Below are 20,249 nucleotides of genomic sequence, written 5' to 3'. Positions count from 1 at the left end.
GAGAACAAGGGAGAGAGAGAGAGAGAGAGAGCAAGAGAGAGACAGAGAGACATACATAGAGAGAGAGAGACAGATATTTCACTTTTGTAAATTATCTACCTCATTTGCTTTGGCAATGTTAACACATGTTTCCCATGCCAATAAAGCCCCTTGAATTGAGAGACAGAGAGAGAAAGAGAGAGCAATAAACAGAGAGCGACAGGGAGAGAGAGAGAGAGAGAGAGAGGGAAAATGAGACAGGGAGAGACAGAGAGAAACAGAGAGAGACAGTGAGAGAGAGAGACAAAGAGACAGGGAGAGAGACAGAGAGAAACAGTGAGAGAGAGAGAGAGGGAGAGAGACAGAGAGAGAGAGAGAGAGAGAGAGAGAGAGAGAGAGAGAGAGAGAGAGAGACAGAGAGACAGAGAGACAGACAGACAGACAGAGAGACAGAGAGACAGAGAGACAGAGAGACAGGGAGAGATAGACAGAGAGAGACATGGAGAGAGAGCAAGAGCGACAGGGAGAGAGAGACAGGGAGAGAGACAGAGAGAGACAGGGAGAGAGAGACAGACAGAGAGAAACAGGGAGAGATAGAGAGTGGGATCTCTATTGGAACAGGTGTGAGTGACAGGTTATCATTCAAAAGGAGGTGGTGGAGGGGGACAGAGTGGACAAACTAGACACCCATCCCTGGTCCTGGGTTAGAGTCTGGCCACCGTGTCCCTGACTAACCTGGCTGTAGACAGACTGTCATAGTCTGTGATTTCATGGCCCATTGTCTTGGTGATTACCTGGCGCTCCTCAGAGGAACTCAGTCCCAGACAAAGCTTTTACACAGAGAGCAATCCTTGCTGTTCCCTGCTTCAAAAGCCTGGAAGATGGAAGGTGTGCGTGTGTGTGTGTGTGTGTGTGTGTGTGTGTGTGTGTGTGTGTGTGTGTGTGTGTGTGTGTGTGTGTGTGTGTGTGTGTGCGTGTGGATCCAGCTGGAATGCAGCAGATGGAGGAGATAAACAAGAGTAGAGTCAATAAAACTGATTCCTAAACACACACACCTCACACACACATTGGCACAGTCTCACACACTACTTCAAACACACAAACACACACACACACTTTTTCTTCAGAGATGATTGCTTGGGACAATGCCTTTGATTAGCTTCAGATTTCTATTGAAAAACAGTTTTCAAAGCACTGGCCGAACAATTGACATTGACGGCCAGCTACTGTGGAAGTCATGTCATTTCACCTAGACATTGTTTCATGGTTCACTGAATCACAGCCACACATTGCACTTTAATAATGTTTATGTCACTATAATCATGTTTACGTCACTTTAATAATGTTTACATATTTTGCATTTACTCATCTCATATGTATATACTGTATTATATCCTATTCTACTGTATCTAAGTCTATGCTCTCCCAATATTTATATATTTTTAATTCCATTCCCTTACTTTAGATTTGTGTGTATTGTTGTGAAATTGTTAGATAATACTGTTAGATATTACTGCACGGTTAGAGCTAGAAACACAAGCATTTCGCTACACCCACAATACCACGTGTATGTGACAAATACAATTTGATGTGACACCTTTAGTGTCGAAGCCCATCACGATTCATAGCTGAGTTGCCTCTCCTTTCCTCTACCACCTAATGTAATGTTTTATCTCTAGTTTTGTCCCTGGTTTGAGTTGAGTCCCTAGTCTGGTGATGTTCTGTCTCTTTACATGTGTTTTTCTTGCTACGTCATTCAGAGTTTTTGTCTGTGTGTTACTGTAATATCAGGTGCCTCACTGGACGGCACTATCAGGGAGTGATATACTGTACAATGAAGGAACACGCCAGCACACACCTGATAACGCTCTACAGTATTTATCACACACACATACACGCACACACACACACACACACACACACACACACACACACACACACACACACACACACACACACACACACACACACACACACAGAGCTGATATTGTCTGTCCCTGTGGAGGTGCGGTGAATGGAGGGAATTATATTCTCTATCTTTTCATTCTTTATCTGTCTGTGACTGTATTATAGGGTTCCACTGCTTGAATTTCAGATAAAAATGAGCTGATCCCCCCCCCAAAAAAATTAACAGACTTACAAAGAGGGAAAGATATAGGAGGGCTATCTCTACCAAACTTTAAATTGTAATTCCAGTCACTAGCGTATCGCCCCATCCTCAATTGGCTTAGACCTGATTCTTCCGCCCCCTGGCTGAATACACAGAGATATGGTGTCTCCTATTGTCCTGGAGGAGGTGCCACCCAAGCTTGTTATTAGCTCTGGTTCAGGGCTTTGAGCCAACGTTCGGACGTTCAAACTTCCTCCGTATTAGCCAGTCCTCTGTAGGCAACTAGCTAGTGTATAATTATGTCATTTAGTAAAGTGGGAATGATAGGCCTACTATATCCTTATATCCTAAACAGATTATAATGCACGTCATTTCATGATGCTAAGCGCTTCAAGCCAAGCCTCCATGTCCAACCCTCGCTCGCTCTCTCCCCACCTGCAAAATTTCAGTCGCATCTCACGCCCTACACTTGCCTGTCCATTAGGTTGGCCGGTCTATAGCAAGCTGTTCCATCGGCATTGTTTGGTGGAGTCATTTAATGAGCTAAATGTAAAATTGATGGCGATTTCACAAGTCAAAAAAGGAACAGAAAGAAACTTTTTGTGGGTTTGAACCAGTTCAGAACGTTATTTTGCTGGTTGGCAGAGTGGAACGGAACGAAAACAATCATTTTGTTTTCACTGATATATCCCTGAAACGATGTAAAGTACGCTTTGGTCCTTTTATTGCTTACACAATTTCTATTTGCCACAAATTTTAAAAACAATGTAGCTGGGAATCAAAATGACATGCCTAGACTCCAATATTTCACAATAGTACATTGCGAAATGGAGGGCAGCCATTGCATCTGCCCAATGGTCTACATGTGGATTCCGTACCCTTGCCGATATCATGGACAGGAATGGTTTGAGAACAATTCTAAGATTTGAAAGACACATTACCAGGTAACTCGTTTAATTTTTTAGAAATGTACAACTTAGGTCAACTATGCTGGTCTATGGAGTCCCTTGGAAACCCAACAACCGAACCGTCCGATAATGGGATTTCTAAAGAAAGTATCTGGGCTTCCGAAAGGACTAATCTCCATAATATATAAACAGCTTTTGGAAAGCTCATATTCTGAGCTAGCCATTAAACAAGCATGGTCCACAGACCAACAACTGTTAACACTGAAACAGAATATGGACAAAATATGACCATGGCATCCTGTAATCCGAACAATCAATTTATTATTTTCAAGTTTTTTCGAAGACTGTATTTAAAGCCAAATCAACTTTTTACGATGAAATTGCTCCAACAGTTCACTGTGTCCCCTAAATCAGGTAGGCCCTGTTCTTCATAGGACATGGGAGTGCCCTGTAGTTAAATGCTTTTGGAACAAAGTTACAAAAGTCATTTCAAAGGGCATGAATGTAAATATTCAATGCTTCACATCCACGATGTTACTTAACGAGGATAACATGTTGAATTTCTGAATCAATCAGACACGATTACTGCTGGCAGGCAGCACTGCCTTAAAAAATATGTTGGCTCTTAGATGGCAGTCACCTCATCACTCCTAATTCATCAGTGGATTCAGTTACTGTTAGAAGGTAGAACATTTGACTTATCGACATCGAGAATGAATGGTGCTAGTCAAGGAACAATCGAGGTCTGGACAAATATACTTGAGTCTTGGATGGAGACATGTTGGCTGGGTGGGGTTGGGGGAATGGAATGGGATTTTCTTGTTGATTTTCCTTTACATACTAAATTGACTATTTCCTAAACTCTGTAACATGAGCAAAATGAGCATTACTTTGTATTATGTATGTATAAATACAGCACCAGTAAAACGTTTGGACACACCTACTCATTTAAGGGTTTTTCTTTATTTGTACTATTTTCTACATTGTAGAATAATAGTGAAGACATCAAAACTATGAAATAACACCTATGGAATCATGTAGTAACCAAAAAGTGTTAAACAAATCTAAATATATTTTCGATTTTAGATTCTTCAATGTAGCCACCCTTTGCCTTGATGACAGCTTTGCACACTATCGGCATTCTCTCAACCAGCTTCATGAAGTAGTCACCTGGAATGCATTTCAATTAACAGGTGTGTGTGCCTTGTTAAAAGTTAAATAGTGGAATTTATTTCCTTCTTAATGTGTTTTAGCCATTCAGTTGTGTTGTGACAAGGTATGAGTGTTATACACAATATAGCCCTATTTGGTTTAAGGCAATGTCCATATTATGGCAAGAACAGCTCAAATAAGTAAAGAAAAAATGGCAGGCCATCATTATTTTAAGACATGAAGGTCAGTCAATCGGGATTTCTTTTAAACGTTTCTTCATGTGCAGTGGCAAAAACCATCAAGCGCTATGATGAAACTGGCTCTCATGAGGACCGCCACAGGAAAGGAAGACCCAGAGTTACCTCTGCTGCAGAGGATAAGTTCATTAGAGTTACCAGCTTCAGAAATTGCAGCCCAAATAAATGCTTCACAGAGTTCAAGTAACAGACACATCTCAAAATCAACTGTTCAGAAGAGACTGCGTGAATCAGCCCTTCGTGGTCAAATTGCTACAAAGAAACCACTACTAAAGGACACCAATAATATGAAGAGACTTGCTTTGGCCAAGAAACATGAGCAATGGACATTAGACCAGTGGGAATCTGTCCTTTGGCCTGATGAGTCCAAATTTGAGATTTTTGGTTCCACCGTGAAGCATGGAGGAGGAGGTTTGGGTGTGCTTTACTGGTGACACTGTCAGTGATTTATTTAGAATTCAAGGCACACTTAAACAACATGGCTACCACAGCATTCTGCAGCGATACGCCATACAATCTGGTTTGCTCTTAGTGGGACTATCATTTGTTTTTCAACATGACAATGACCCAAAACACACCTCCAGGCTGTGTAAGGGCTATTTGACCAAGAAGGAGAGTAATGGTGCTGCATCAGATGACAGGGCCTCCACAATCACCCGACCTCAAACCAATTGATATGGTTTGGGATGAGTTGGACCACAGATTGAAGAAAAAACAGCCAACAAGTGCTCAGCATATGTGGGAACTCCTTCAAGACTGTTTGAAAAGCATTCCAGGTGAATCTGGTTGAGAGAATGCCATGGCAAAAAGGTGTCTACTTTAAAGAATCTAAAATGTAAAATATATTTTGATTTGTTTAATAACACTTTTTTGGTTACCACATGATTCCATTTGTATTATTTCACAGTTTTGATGTTTTCACTATTATTCTACAATGTAGAAAATAGTACAAAATAAAGAAAAACCCTTGAATAAGTAGGTGTGTCCAAAATGTTGACTGGTACTTCATATATATCTTTTTCTTCTGAGTGGGTGCAACAGAAATAGATATATGGAAAATAGTAAATGGAAATGTGATAAAAACGAAATGTATGAAATTATATGAATTTGAAGATATGACCTGTAACCCACAAAAAAGTCTCTCAGTATTACTCTGCCAAGCTCAACTCACCGGAAGTGAAGGTAGGCTGTGTGTGTGCGTGTGTGCATGAACGAGTGTGTACGTAATCAGAAGTTGCAGCAGTTTTTGTCCCAGTTTAAATAGGAGCTACAGCAGAGGGGTTTGATTACCATACAATGCCAGTGACTGATGGGAAAACTCTTCCTCTAGTGACCCAGATTCTCTAGGTTGGGAACGTGTGTGTCTCTGATCCTGTGTATAAGGTTTGTGTCTTACATTTGTATCATTAAGCATCCAGCTGAATGGATTCCTACAGTATTGCTGCAGTATGTAGCAGTATGTAATGCTAGCTAATTGGTCAGTGTGCTGTTGGAATGTTAATGTTCTTTAGCCTTCTGGAATATGACTGTTTGCCATGCCAAGGATGATGGCTTTTGATTGGCTCGCTCGGTATGAGGCGTTTCAGGTTCGTTATTAAACTGTCAATTAGTTCTCATCATCCTAGAGACCGTGTCAATCATGCGGAGACCCACACACATCCTGACAGAAAGTGAGTCAGTTGTTGTTAATTGGCCGAAAATACCTTGTTAGTGGTCGAGGCTGTGGATGAGAGAGTGGTTTTCCACAGCGGTCAGATAGACTTCTCTGTATCGACCACGTCAGAGAGGATGGGAGAGGAAACAAGGACTTGAAATCACAGATCTGAGCCAGCATCAACTGTTAGTTAGCAACACCATTCACTTCTAATAAAGGCTTAGTATAGCCACTGTTTCCTGGCGCAGTGGATTTTTGGCCATTTAAATAGAGTTGGGGAAAACTGCTGTGTGACTAATGTAGCATCTTATGTCCTTCTTTACCCCCTATCTATTTATGGGTCAATAAAGATAGACTCCCAGGTGACCTGTCACACCAGCACATTGTTTGGTGTTAACCTTCAAGCCAAGATGAGATCTGGGATTTGCCTGCAGTATAGTGTGTGTGTGTGTGTGTGTGTGTGTGTGTGTGTGTGTGTGTGTGTGTGTGTGTGTGTGTGTGTGTGTGTGTGTGTGTGTGTGTGTGTGTGTGTGTGTGTGTGTGTGTGTGTGTGTGTGTGTGTGCGTTTATTTGTATGAGTGTGTATGTGCCTGTGTGTTTCTGTGTCCAAGCTTGTGTGTGCATCTGAGATTGTGTGTGTCCCTGGTGACAGTGCTGGGTCTGATGTTAATGTCTCACCTTTGGTGGAGCTCGGTATCAGCTCAGGTGGAGCTCTGGCAGAATTAATGTGTTATACTCTCTCTCTCTCTCTATATATATATATATATATATATATATATATACAGTATATATATATTTAGCAGACATTATTGTGGGTGTAGTGATGAAGCTTGTGTTCCTAGCTCTAACAGTGCAGTTGTATCTTCTAGTGATCAATGAGAGATTGTAACACACACACACACACAGAGCATGCAGTAAGATGGTGAGCCTGCTTGTGTTCCTATAGCAACAGGGAGGACAATAGAACTCAGCTGCTCCTGTGTGGTGTGTTGTTCTTCTATAGTCAAATACAAGAAAAATATTGGTTTAATCAATATTGTGCTGATGTCATTTCACCCAACCTTATCAAACAGAATCATGTTGCATCAATGTGGCTATAAAATATAATACATTCATTTTTATTGAAATGACAAGTGTGAGATTGACATTCCCCTGCCTTCCTGCCAGGGTTGAGCTATATACATATATACATCTTGAGCAGAAAACATCAAACATGTCGTTATATACAGTGAGGAGAACAAGTATTTGATACACTGCCTATTTTGCAGGTTTTCCTACTTACAAAGCATGTAGAGGTCTGTCATTTTTTATCATAGGTACACTTCAACTGTGAGAGACGGAATCTAAAATCCAGAAAATCACATTGTATGATTTTTAAGTAATTACTTTGCATTTTATTGCATAACATAAGTATTTGATACATCAGAAAAGCAGAACTTAATATTTGGTACAGAAACCTTTGTTTGCAATTACAGAGATCATATGCTTCCTGTAGTTCTTGACCAGGTTTGCAGACACTGCAGCAGGGATTTTGGCCCACTCCTCCATACAGACCTTCTCCAGATCCTTCAGGTTTCGGGGCTGTCGCTGGGCAATACGGACTTTCAGCTCCCTCTTAAGATTTTCTATTGGGTTCAGGTCTGGAGACTGGCTAGGCCACTCCAGGACCTTGAGATGCTTCTTATGGAGCCACTCCTTAGTTGCCCTGGCTGTGTGTTTCGGGTCGTTGTCATGCTGGAAGACCCAGCCACGACCCATGTTCAATGCTCTGACTGAGGGAAGAGGGTTGTTGGCCAAGATCTAGCGATACATGGCCCCATCCATCCTCCCCTCAATATGGTGCAGTCATCCTGTCCCCTTTGCAGAAAAGCATCCCCAAATAATTATGTTTCCACCTCCATGCTTCATGGTTGGGATGGTGTTCTTGGGGTTGTACTCCTCCTTCTTCTTCCTCCAAACACGGCGAGTGGAGTTTAGACCAAAAAGCTATATTTCTGTCTCATCAGACCACATGACCTTATCCCATTCCTCCTCTGGATCATCCAGATGGTCATTGGCAAACTTCAGACGGGCCTGGACATGCGCTGGCTTGAGCAGGGGGACCTTGCGTGCGCTGCAGGATTTTAATCCATGACGGCGTAGTGTGTTACTAATGGTTTTCTTTGAGACTGTGGTCCCAGCTCTCTTCAGGTCAATGACCAGGTCCTGCCCTTGTAGTTCTGGGCTGATCCCTCACCTTCCTCATGATCATTGATGCCCCACGAGGTGAGATCTTGCATGGAGCCCCAGACCGAGGGTGATTGACCGTCATCTTGAACTTCTTCCATTTTCTAATAATTGCGCCAACAGTTGTTGCCTTCTCACCAAGCTGCTTGCCTATTGTCCTGTAGCCCATCCCAGCCTTGTGCAGGTCTACAATTTTATCCCTGATGTCTTTACACAGCGCTCTGGTCTTGACCATTGTGGAGAGGTTGGAGTCTGTTTGATTGAGTGTGTGGACAGGTGTCTTTTATACAGGTAACGAGTTCAAACAGGTGCAGGTAATACAGGTAATGAGTGGAGAACAGGAGGAATTCTTAAAGAAAAACTAACAGGTCTGTGAGAGCCAGAATTATTACTGGTTGTTAGGTGATCAAATACTTATGTCATGCAATAAAATGCTAATTAATTACTTAAAAATCATACAATGTGATTTTCTGGATTTTTGTTTTAGATTCCGTCTCTCACAGTTGAAGTGTACCTATGATAACAATTACAGACCTCTACATGCTTTGTAAGTAGGAAAACCTGCGTGTATCAAATACTTGTTCTCCCCACTGTACATGCATATACAAAATCGGTGAAACAAACTCTTAAAATTAATGATCAAGGAAAAGAAAACATGTGTGCTAATAGTCTAAGTTCTTATATTTCATGAATCACTTACATTTTGTTCACTATGACGAAAATACTACATTTCTCAGAATGCATTAGTTTAACCCTGAAGTTGACCCTGAGAACTTCAAAAGAAGCCAAACAAATGACATGGTTGGTGGAAATAGAATTGGACATTCTAAGCACTAAGGTTAAAAGAGAATATGAACATTGTTTCCAAAGGAAATTTATATTCTTTGGTATCTGGAAGTGTGACCTGTCAAATTCAATGAAACTCTCATGTTCTATGACTGAGTGGAATTTATTTGAGTTGCACTGAATTAAATTCTTCTTCCTGTCACTCAAACGCAAATAAATATTATACATCCTGCGGGGTGTGGCCAATTCAATTCGAATTTCATCTCATGAGTTGAATGGGAGTCAATTCCAAAATTCTGAATTGAGCCCAACCCTGCTTCCTGATAACACGGGTGTGTGTGTGTGTGTGTCTGTCTGTGTGTATGTGTATGTCTAGTCTGCAGTGATGGGGACCTGCATAGCCTAGCATCCAGACTGAAGGATTGGTTCGGAGTTCTCCACCTCGACGCCAACCGAGACCTCAAATCCTCTGCCAACTCTGATTCAGCGGCAGGACGTGAGTCACACCATTATCTCTGTGTGTGTGTGTGTGTGTGTGTGTGTGTGTGTGCGTGTGTGTGTGTGTGTGTGGTGTGTGGTGTGTGTGTGTGTGTGTGTGTGTGTGTGTGTGTGTGTGTGTGTGTGTGTGTGTGTGTGTGTGTGTGTGTGTGTGTGTGTGTGTGTGGTGTGTGTGTGTGTGTGTGTGGTGTGTGTGTGGTGTGTGTGTGTGTGTGTGTGTGTGTATTTTTTTCCCTGTTTTTAATTGCACTGCCATTTGAAAGTCCATTGCTCTTTTCAGTTCTAATGAGGACTGTAGATGATGAGGACAGTGCTCCTATGTGCTCTACTAAATGTCAACATGTCTCACACTTCAAAAGTACAAACTCTCTCCCAGCACTTTACTCAGATTTTGGACTGAAAAGCCCGAAGACAAGAGTCACTGACTGAAGTCAAGACACGAGGGCCTGACTGAAGTCAAGACACGAGGGCCTGACTGAAGTCAAGACACGAGGGCCTGACTGAAGTCAAGACACGAGTCCCTGACTGAAGTCAAGACACGAGGGCCTGACTGAAGTCAAGACACGAGTCCCTGACTGAAGTCAAGACACGAGGGCCTGACTGAAGTCAAGACACGAGTCCCTGACCTGAAGCCAATACAAGAGGCCCTGACCTGAAGCCAATACAAGAGGCCCTGACCTGAAGCCAAGACAAGAGGCCCTGACCTGAAGCCAAGACAAGAGGCCTTGACTGAAGCCAAGACAAGAGGCCCTGACCTGAAGCCAATACAAGAGGCCCTGACCTGAAGCCAATACAAGAGGCCCTGACCTGAAGCCAAGACAAGAGGCCCTGACCTGAAGCCAAGACAAGAGGCCCTGACCTGAAGCCAATACAAGAGGCCCTGACTGAAGCCAAGACAAGAGGCCCTGACTGAAGCCAATACAAGAGGCCCTGACCTGAAGCCAATACAAGAGGCCCTGACTGAAGCCAAGACAAGAGGCCCTGACTGAAGCCAAGACAAGAGGCCCTGAAAAGACCCCTCAAATACAACCAAAAGGTTTCTAAATGCAGAGGCCCAACATTGCGATACTTCTGGGAACGCTTCGCAAAGCATACTCAACAGACCAGACAGGTGTTTGGGAAGTCAATGGTAGAAGTGAATAATTATTATTTAGTTGTTCATTTTCTCCAAATCTAAAGGCACAACGTAGATTGGAGTCAATGTCTGAAGTAGCTGAATATGTATTACTCAAATTCTATTGGTTTCTAGGAATCTTCATGCTTTACTGTCTTTTCTAAAACATACAGACACACACACAGACACAGACACACAGACACACACACACACACACACACACACACACACACACACACACACACACACACACACACACACACACACACACACACACAAACACAAATGTCCTCAAACTACCCTCCCTTCCCCCACCCCACCCCACATACACACTAATTTCCCCATCTCCCCTCCCATAGGTTTTGACACCAGTATCTTGCCGATCTGTAAGGACTCTCTGGGTTGGATGTTCAACAAGCTGGACATGAACTATGACCTCCTGCTGGACCAATCAGAGCTCAGCGCCATCTACCTGGACAAGTATGAGCTGTGTATGAAGCCCCTTTTCAACTCCTGCGACTCCTTCAAGGATGGAAAACTGTCCAACAACGAGTGGTGCTACTGCTTCCAGAAACCTGATGGTGAGAGAGATGGAGGAGTGAAGAGAGAGATGAAGGAGTGAAGGGAGAGATGGAGGAGTGAAGAGAGAGATGGAGGGGTGAAGGGAGAAATGGAGGGGTGAAGAGAGAGATGAAGGGGTGAAGAGAGAGATGGAGGGGAGAAGGGAGAAATGGAGGGGTGAAGAGAGAGATGGAGGGGTGAAGAGAGAGATGGAGGGGTGAAGGGAGAAATGGAGGGGTGAAGAGAGAGATGGAGGGGTGAAGGGAGAAATGGAGGGGTGAAGAGAGAGATGGAGGGGTGAAGAGAGAGATGGAGGGGTGAAGGGAGAAATGGAGGGGTGAAGAGAGAGATGGAGGGGTGAAGGGAGAAATGGAGGGGTGAAGAGAGAGATGGAGGGGTGAAGAGAGAGATGGAGGGGTGAAGGGAGAAATGGAGGGGTGAAGGGAGAAATGGAGGGGTGAAGAGAGAGATGGAGAAGTGAAGAGAGAGATGGAGGGGTGAAGAGAGAGATGGAGGGGTGAAGAGAGAAATGGAGGGGTGAAGGGAGAAATGGAGGGGTGAAGAGAGAGATGGAGGGGTGAAGAGAGAGATGGAGGGGTGAAGGGAGAAATGGAGGGGTGAAGAGAGAGATGGAGGGGTGAAGGGAGAAATGGAGGGGTGAAGAGAGAGATGGAGTGGTGAAAAGAGAGATGGAGGGGTGAAGGGAGAAATGGAGGGGTGAAGGGAGAAATGGAGGGGTGAAGAGAGAGATGGAGAAGTGAAGAGAGAGATGGAGGGGTGAAGAGAGAGATGGAGGGGTGAAGAGAGAGATGGAGGGGTGAAGAGAGAAATGGAGGGGGTGAAGGGAGAAATGGAGGGGTGAAGAGAGAGATGGAGGGGTGAAGAGAGAGATGGAGGGGTGAAGGGAGAAATGGAGGGGTGAAGAGAGAGATGGAGGGGTGAAGGGAGAAATGGAGGGGTGAAGAGAGAGATGGAGGGGTGAAGAGAGAGATGGAGGGGTGAAGAGAGAGATGGGGGGGGTGAAGGGAGAAATGGAGGGGTGAAGAGAGAGATGGAGGGGTGAAGAGAGAGATGGAGGGGTGAAGGGAGAAATGGAGGGGTGAAGAGAGAGATGGAGGGGTGAAGAGAGAGATGGAGGGGTGAAGGGAGAAATGGAGGGGTGAAGAGAGAAATGGAGGGGTGAAGAGAGAGATGGAGGGGTGAAGAGAGAGATGGAGGGGTGAAGGGAGAAATGGAGGGGTGAAGAGAGAGATGGAGGGGTGAAGAGAGAGATGGAGGGGTGAAGGGAGAAATGGAGGGGTGAAGAGAGAGATGGAGGGGTGAAGAGAGAGATGGAGGGGTGAAGGGAGAAATGGAGGGGTGAAGAGAGAGATGGAGGGGTGAAGGGAGAGATGGAGGGGTGAAGGGAGGGCAGACAATGACTAAAGGGAAGGCACTGAAAGGGAAGGCAGTAAAAAGGAAGGGATAGAGTGCATGGAGGGAGGAGGGATGGGAGAAGTAGAAGAGCAAAAAGAGAGGTGTGTGTGATGGAGAAGGTTCATTTGAACTGTTCTATATGTCTTTCTCCAGGTCTGCCCTGCCAGAATGAGATGAACCGGAGTCAGATCCAGGGTCGGAGGAACACTGTCATAGGTCAGTCTGCTGGAGTAACAGCTGTCAATCACTCCTCTGCAAAAAGTATATATTTTTATTATTTATTTATTTATTATTTATTTTTACACTGCATATGGAAATGAAGCTACATATTTAGCCGTAATACATCACCCAGCTGACAACAACACAAAATATCAATAGCACACACACACCCTGACATTTTATCTAAAAGTCCCCCGCCCCTAACCCCTTCAAACCCTCAGCCAAACGGCCATCAATAATCGTGCGTAATAGTGTTATAACTCATGACAAAACACACTTTGAGAAAGTGTCTTTCACTGGGTCACAAAAAAATGAAAAATGATGTTAACGGGTGTGTGTGTGTGTGTGTGTGCTGTTATTGAAAATGCCTGGTCCCCTTTAAGCAGGATGTATTACTGTTGTCAGAGCCTAGGTTCTAGTAATTGATTGTTTGCCTCAGCCTCTGCATACACAAAACCTACAGAGACATGACCATGAGTACATTTATTACAAGATTGTTTAGAATTGTGTTTTTTCTTCTTTATTTCACTCATCTCTCTCTGTGTCTCTCTCTGTGTCTCTCTCTGTGTCTCTCTCTGTGTCTCTCTGTGTGTCTCTCTCTGTGTCTCTCTCTGTGTCTCTCTCTGTGTCTCTCTGTGTCTCTCTGTGTGTCTCTCTCTGTGTCTCTCTCTGTGTCTCTCTCTGTGTCTCTCTCTCTCTCTCTCTCTCTCTCTCTCTCTCTCTCTCTCTCTCTAGGGTCCTATATTCCACGCTGTTCTGAGGAGGGATACTTTAAGCCAACCCAGTGTCATGGCAGTACTGGACAGTGTTGGTGTGTGGACAAATACGGCAACGAGATCGCCGGCTCCAGAAAACAGGGCAACCCCACCTGTGGTAAGACCAATCACAGTCAACACACACACTAAAACTGAAGATCACGCCCATCTGGCACTCTAGGCAAGCTACAGCAAGTATTTGAAAGGTTTCACATAGTATTTGAACCCGACATAAAATTACTCACCCTTTTCAACACATGAGCACAGGCACACACAGTACACCTCCAGGATACTCTTTACACGGCGCCCCATATGTCTCTACGAGTGTGCTCATTGATACAGGTGTTACTGTGTGTGTGTGTGTGTGTGTGTGTGTGTGTGTGTGTGTGTGTGTGTGTGTGTGTGTGTGTGTGTGTGTGTGTGTGTGTGTGTGTGTGTGTGTGTGTGTGTGTGTGTGTGTGTGATCTGAGCCTGTGTTATCTCGGGTTGCTGGAGGCAGCCATCTCGCTGAGTCTTTCTTTAAAGATACCACTGAACGTGGGATGCCTCTCAATGTCTGATCTGTTAGACACTTTTTTACAGGGCAAAAGTGCGTATGTGTGTGCGTGCGTGTGTGTGTGTCTGTTGCGCCGCGAAAATGAAAAAAACTCTCCAGCCCTTTAGGAGGAAGGGAGGTTGTTATTGTCACATTTTTGTTTTGTAGTTGTGGAATGCGATTTTTGGTACTTGTATCTCTAAATAATTTTTCAATTTCACAAGGAGACTGATCTTCAGTAACAATTGCCAGACTGAATGTTAGTGTTGTAAATCCTGTGCTGCTAATGGAAGTTGTGTATCCAACCAGACAGATCTGAGAACAGCCTGTGAAGCCTTATCTATCTATAGCTGAATGCCTCTGGCTGCCTCCTCTGATTCACTGTTCATGTATTTGGGCTTTAACAGCGTTCCTTTGAAGCGTTTGATGCTATAAGATTGTGAGCTTGAATAAAGCAGCGCTCCGGCTCACATGGGCCATTGGAGGAAGATGAGGTTATTTACAGTAATGCATTGTGTTGTCGGAAAAGCGCATCTCAACCAAAAGCAGATCGTCAGTGGTAGTTAGTTTCTGTATCTAACCTGCCTGTCTCGCTGTCACGTGGGGGTCGCCTGATTTAAAAATGGGGTTGCGAGAGAAACTCTTTAATTGCACTTGGTTCATAGAACCGGGGTTATGTCAGTAACCTCCGGTAGCCGCTAGATGTGACTGTAATAAACAGAGGGGTTTCTGTTTTCTTCCTACAAATGTGGCTCTATCTTTTGATTGGTTTAACCTACATATAATGACCACATCACTGAATGGTTAGACTCTCAGGAACACGTATGTGTCTTCTGTTTCTCTTTACAAAACCCAACAAGCCTCATTAGAACAGAGTGGACAAGACCAGGCACTAAATCAGACTGGGGAGAAAAGAACATCAAGATCAAACAAAATGATTGTCTGATGATCTTCTGAACATCCCAAGACCTTTCTGATGCATTTCAATCACTTCAAACCATACTTCCTTCAGATTAAATTAAGGTTAAATAAAAATAAATTAAACTACTGTCAAAAGTACTGTCAGACTGATTTGTAATAGCCCAATTAAAAAGTTAACATTGATCACCTTTTTTATAGGGTGGGATTGCAAAATAAATTAGAACAAAATGGGGTCACTGGCCGAAGAAGTTTGGGAACCTCTGCTCTAACCTGTCTGCCTCTCTGTTACGGCTTTCTAGTTGTGATGAAGGAGAGTCGGACCAAACTGCAGCGTGTCGATTGCGATCCATGTTTATTTAAACAAACGTAAACACGACTAAACACGAACACTACAAAACAATAAACGAAAACCGAAAACAGCCTATACTAGTGCAAACTAACAGAGAGTACACATAGGACAGATAGGACAATCACCCACGACAAACTCAAAGAATATGGCTGCCTAAATATGGTTCCCAATCAGAGACAACGATAAGCACCTGCCTCTGATTGAGAACCACTCCAGACAGCCATATAACTTGCTAGATAACCCCACTAGCTACAATCCCAAAAACCTACACACCAAAACCCCAAGACAAAACACACCACAATACAAAAACTCCATGCCACACCCTGGCCTGACCCAATACATGAAGAAAAACACAAAATACTTAGACCAGGGCATGACACTCTCTGTCTAACCTGTCTGTCTCTTTATTTAACCCATCTGTCTCTCTGTCTAAATGTGTGTTTAACCTGTCTGTCTCTCTGTCTAACCTGTCTGCCTCTTTATTTAACCCATCTGTCTCTCTGTCTAAATGTGTGTTTAACCTGTCTGTCTCTCTGTCTAACCTGTCTGCTTCTTTGTCTAACCTGTCTCCCTCTTTATTTAACCCATCTGTCTCTCTGTCTAAATGTGTGTTTAACCTGTCTGTCTCTCTGTCTAACCTGTCTGTCTCTTTATTTAACCCATCTGTCTCTCTGTCTAAATGTGTGTTTAACCTGTCTGTCTCTCTGTCTAACCTGTCTGTCTCTTTGTCTAACCTGTCTGTCTGTCTCTTAACCCACCTGTCTCTCTGTCTAAATGTGTGTCTTACCTGTCTGTCTCTGTCTAACCTGTCTGCCTCTCTGTCTAACCTGTCTGTCTCTGTCTAACCTGTCTGTCTCTGTCTAACCTAACTCTCTCTCTCTCTCTCTCTCTCTCTCTCTCTCTCTGTGTAGAGGAGGACCAAGAGACCTCAGGGGATTTTGGCAGTGGGGGCGCTGTCATTCTCCTTGATGACCAGGAGGAGGAGCCAGCTCAGAGTGGGAGGAGCCGACAGAAGCAGAGGCGGGGCCGGATCCACCCCAGAGGGGCCATTGAGGATGACGAGGACGAGGAAGATGACAAAGATGACGAGATTGGCTACATCTGGTAGCTCCGCCCCCACCTGTTCTCCCATCAACCAACCAGGGACCCCCGTTAACTCTGAACAGACCTGAAGCCATCCCAGCGTCTCCTTCGTACCCCTCAGCATCAACTCTGTGTTCAACTGACTATCCCCTCCTCTATGCCTCTTGTTCACCTTGAAACTTTCTCTCCGCTACTCAACCTTCATATAGTGTGTCCCTCCTACTCTCCTTCAGAGAATAGAGACGTATTCAATTCAAACAAAGACTGTCTAGTCTCTTTTAATGTGTGTCCCTCTGCTACTGCGTTTGTCCTCAAACCCTTCAACCATAGACTGACACATTGCTATATCCTCTCTCTCTCTCCTTCTTGTTCTTACTCTCTCATCTCCCCGTTCTCTCTCTTTATCTGTATCTGTGTCTGTGCGTCTCTGAGAGTCTCTTGTCTGACTGTGAGGTCAGAGACAAGTTTGAAGGTGAGATTCTATGGTGTGTTCTGGCCCTTCTGTCAAAGACTCCATTTTCCGCTCCCGGCCTCACCCCTCATGTTCTAGAATACCATATTCTCTGGTTCCAGAATATTCTATAGGCTCTTTGGTCGAGAATAATGTTCTTGCTGTTATTGAATGCTCCAGGGTGCCCTAGGACCAGAAACAGTGATGATGGGTTACTTTTTGTTGCATGTTCCCTGACTACGCCCCTGTGGAAAGACAAGTTTGGGTGGCAAGATACACTGAGTGTACAAACATTAAGGACACTTTCCTAATATTGAGTTGCACCCTGCCCTTTTGCCCTCAGAACAGACTCAATTCGTCAGGGCATGGACTCCACAAGTTGTTGAAAGCGTTCCATAGGGATGCTGGCCCATGTTGACTCCAATGCTTCCCACAGTTGTGTCAAGTTGGCTAGATGTGCTTTGGGTGGTGGACCACACATGGGAGCGTGAAAAACCCAGCTGCGTGGCAGTTCTTGACATAAACCGGTGCGCCTGGCACCTACTACCATACCCCATTCAAAGGTTTGTTTTTCCCATTCACCCTCTGAACGCCCCATATACACAATCCATGTCTCAATTGCCTCGCCTCAAGACTTAAATTCCGTCTTTAACCGGTCTCCTCCCCTTCATCTACACTGATTGAAGTGGATTTAAGAAGTGACGTCAATAAGGGATCACATCTGGATTCGCCTGGTCAGTCTATGTCAGGGAAAGAGCAGGTGTTCCTAATGTTTTGTCCACTCAGTGTATAACTCTCTATGTATCCTGTGTCCGTTGTTGGAAAGGGACCTGTAAAGTAAGAATTTCACTGTTACTCTACACCTGTTGTGTACGAAGCATGTGACAAATAAAATTGGATTAGATGTTGATTTGACAATGTCCATATTGGCTGCTGCAGTGCTCCCTCCCCTTGCTGTCTCAATGCTGTGCAGTCTTTATTTGATGCTTCCTCTTCCAATTGAGCTTTTAAAAGTTCAAAACCATGTTGTTAGCCACTTACTAAATAGCAACCACTCTCTTCAACTTGAAAGCTTTGATAATGACTTTTTTCCCCAGCTAGTTTTGTACTTCTGTTTCAGCTGGAGGCACTTAGTCTGTAGAACTACAGAACAGAGAAATCTAATTGTGGTCACACAAAGAGCCCTGCCATTATTCAGACCTTTTTCAAACCCTCCCAAATCCAGCCTGCAGATTTAGAAACGGACACAAAGAGAAAATGCTTTTAAGGGTTCGCTTTGGGGGGGGGGGGGGGGACACAACTAGAAGCAGTGAGTCTGTTAAAAGGAACAGAGCATAATAGTTTTGTTTGTCATAGAGTTTTATTTCTGTAGCCATTGGTGTGTACTGTTGACTGAGGAAGTGGAACATTCTATAACTTCTATTCTAAATAAGTTCCTGCTTTTTTTTCCAGAATATTCCACGTGGTAATCAAGTGAGGTCAGTTATCTGAACATATCTAGCCCACAAACCCAGATGAGATAGGCTTAACCCAGAAGGTAGGCTTTTGAACAGTTAAGCCTTAGACTGGAACAGTATAAGCACACCCACACAATGCTCAGTGGCATTCCACTTTGATAATGACAGGCCTTGGATGATCGGACGTATATATTCGAGGGTCTGAGCTGGGCACTATATTATCAGTTGTCAGTACTGTATTTGTAAGGCTTGTGTTTCATTGGTCTTGTGATGCAGCATAATGATACATTGCTCTTGCTTTGGCGTGCTTTGGCGTGCTTTGGCGTGCTTTGGCCAGCGGGAACACATCTTGAACGGATCTTTGATTAAAGTGTGAGACTTTTGTGATTGACACTTTGGCTCATCCCTTACGGAAAAAGATTCCAGTCAGAGTGCAGTATAACTGTTGTTTTTACTACAGTAATTCAGCAGTTTAACTGCAGTTATTCTGCAATTACTGCGTCCAAAATACCACTGCACTTACTACAGTTTGCAGTTTTCAATCTTTTTTTGAAAGGGATCCAGCACTGACTAAAACTTCACACAATACATCACTGAGCTCTTCTACTCTTCAGCCAATCAGTTGGCACCACTGATGTTTCAATCTGTAAAATATAAGTGTAGTTCCAGGCAGGCACACAGCAAATTAGAAAACAGCCTATCACGACCTAACACTGATTGCTCACTTTCAAATCTCCCACTCTCTCACTCTTCCTCTGCTCCCTCTCTCACAGCCTTCCACTCCCTCTAGCTCCCCCTCTCTCTTGCTCATCTTCACTATCATTTTGTCACTCGCTTATTTTCCCTATTTTTATCCCTCTCTCTTACCCTCCTCTCTCTCTCACTCTCTCCTCTGTTTTTCACACTGGGGGAATGTGTGAGGGAGTTTTACAGCCATGGCGCTCCTCTCTCTCGTTTCCCTTATTTTGTTTTTTTATAGCTCAGAGATGTCTCCCCTGCGAGGCTGTCATATCGCTCGCTGCCTTGTATCTCAGCCCAGGGTCTCTGTGGAGACGAGTAATGCACACCATGATTGGGCGGAATGGGGGGTCATTTAACGCCCGTAGAGTCAACCTTTCATCTCGCTCCAAGATGAAAGACAGGCAGAAGAACTCAGGGGAAGAAATGTATGCTTTTGGGTTTTGGGCATTCTTTCGCTTTCCCTAAAATGTATATTTTTCTCTAATGCCTATCCTCCCTTTTTGTTCTCTGTTCTTATTTGTTTCTTCCTTCCCCCTCTCTCTCTCCTTCCCCCTCTCTCTCCTTCCCCCTCTCTAACTATTTCCATGTCCCTCAACCATAACAATATACAGTTGAAGTCAGAAGTTTACATACACCTTAGCCAAATACATTTAAACTCCGTTTTTTTTTTACAATTCATGACATTTAATCCCAGTAAAAATTCCCTGTTTTAGGTCACTTAGTATCACCACTTTATTTTAAGAATGTGAAATGTCAGAATAATAGTAGAGAGAACCATTTATTTCAGCTTTTATTTCTTTCACCACATTTCACCACATTCAGTGGGTCAGAAATGTACATACACTCAATTAGTATTTGGTAGCATTGCCTTAAAATTGTTTAACTTGGGTCAAACATTTCGGGTAGCCTTCCACAAACTTCCCACAATAAGTTGGAACTGGTGTAATTGAGTCAGGTTTGTAGGCCTCCATGCTCGCACACGCTTTTTCAGTTCTGCCCATAAATGTTATATTGGTTTGAGGTCAGGGCTTTGTGAAGGCCACTCCAATACCTTGACTTTGTTGTCCTTAAGCCATT

The 20,249-nt window shown here is 43.9% G+C and overlaps 1 protein-coding gene across 2 annotated transcripts in view; it reads left to right on the top strand.

Moving 5' to 3' along the window:
* Positions 1-19,870, top strand: part of spock1 (SPARC (osteonectin), cwcv and kazal like domains proteoglycan 1) — a 354,130-nt gene extending 334,260 nt beyond the window's left edge. For both annotated transcript variants that reach the window (XM_031790018.1, XM_031790017.1), the window contains 5 exons: positions 9,449-9,568; positions 11,044-11,265; positions 12,815-12,877; positions 13,616-13,753; positions 16,352-19,870. In XM_031790018.1, coding sequence (XP_031645878.1) covers positions 9,449-9,568; positions 11,044-11,265; positions 12,815-12,877; positions 13,616-13,753; positions 16,352-16,548 — 740 coding nt within the window. In that variant the 3' untranslated portion in view covers positions 16,549-19,870. The remainder of the gene's footprint in view (positions 1-9,448; positions 9,569-11,043; positions 11,266-12,814; positions 12,878-13,615; positions 13,754-16,351) is intronic.
* Positions 19,871-20,249: the final 379 nt, after the last annotated feature.

This window comes from Oncorhynchus kisutch, linkage group LG15 (genome assembly GCF_002021735.2).
Source record: "Oncorhynchus kisutch isolate 150728-3 linkage group LG15, Okis_V2, whole genome shotgun sequence".
Classification (NCBI taxonomy): domain Eukaryota; kingdom Metazoa; phylum Chordata; class Actinopteri; order Salmoniformes; family Salmonidae; genus Oncorhynchus; species Oncorhynchus kisutch.
Note: the sequence above shows the minus strand (reverse complement) of the source record. Positions and strands in the feature narration are given on the sequence as shown.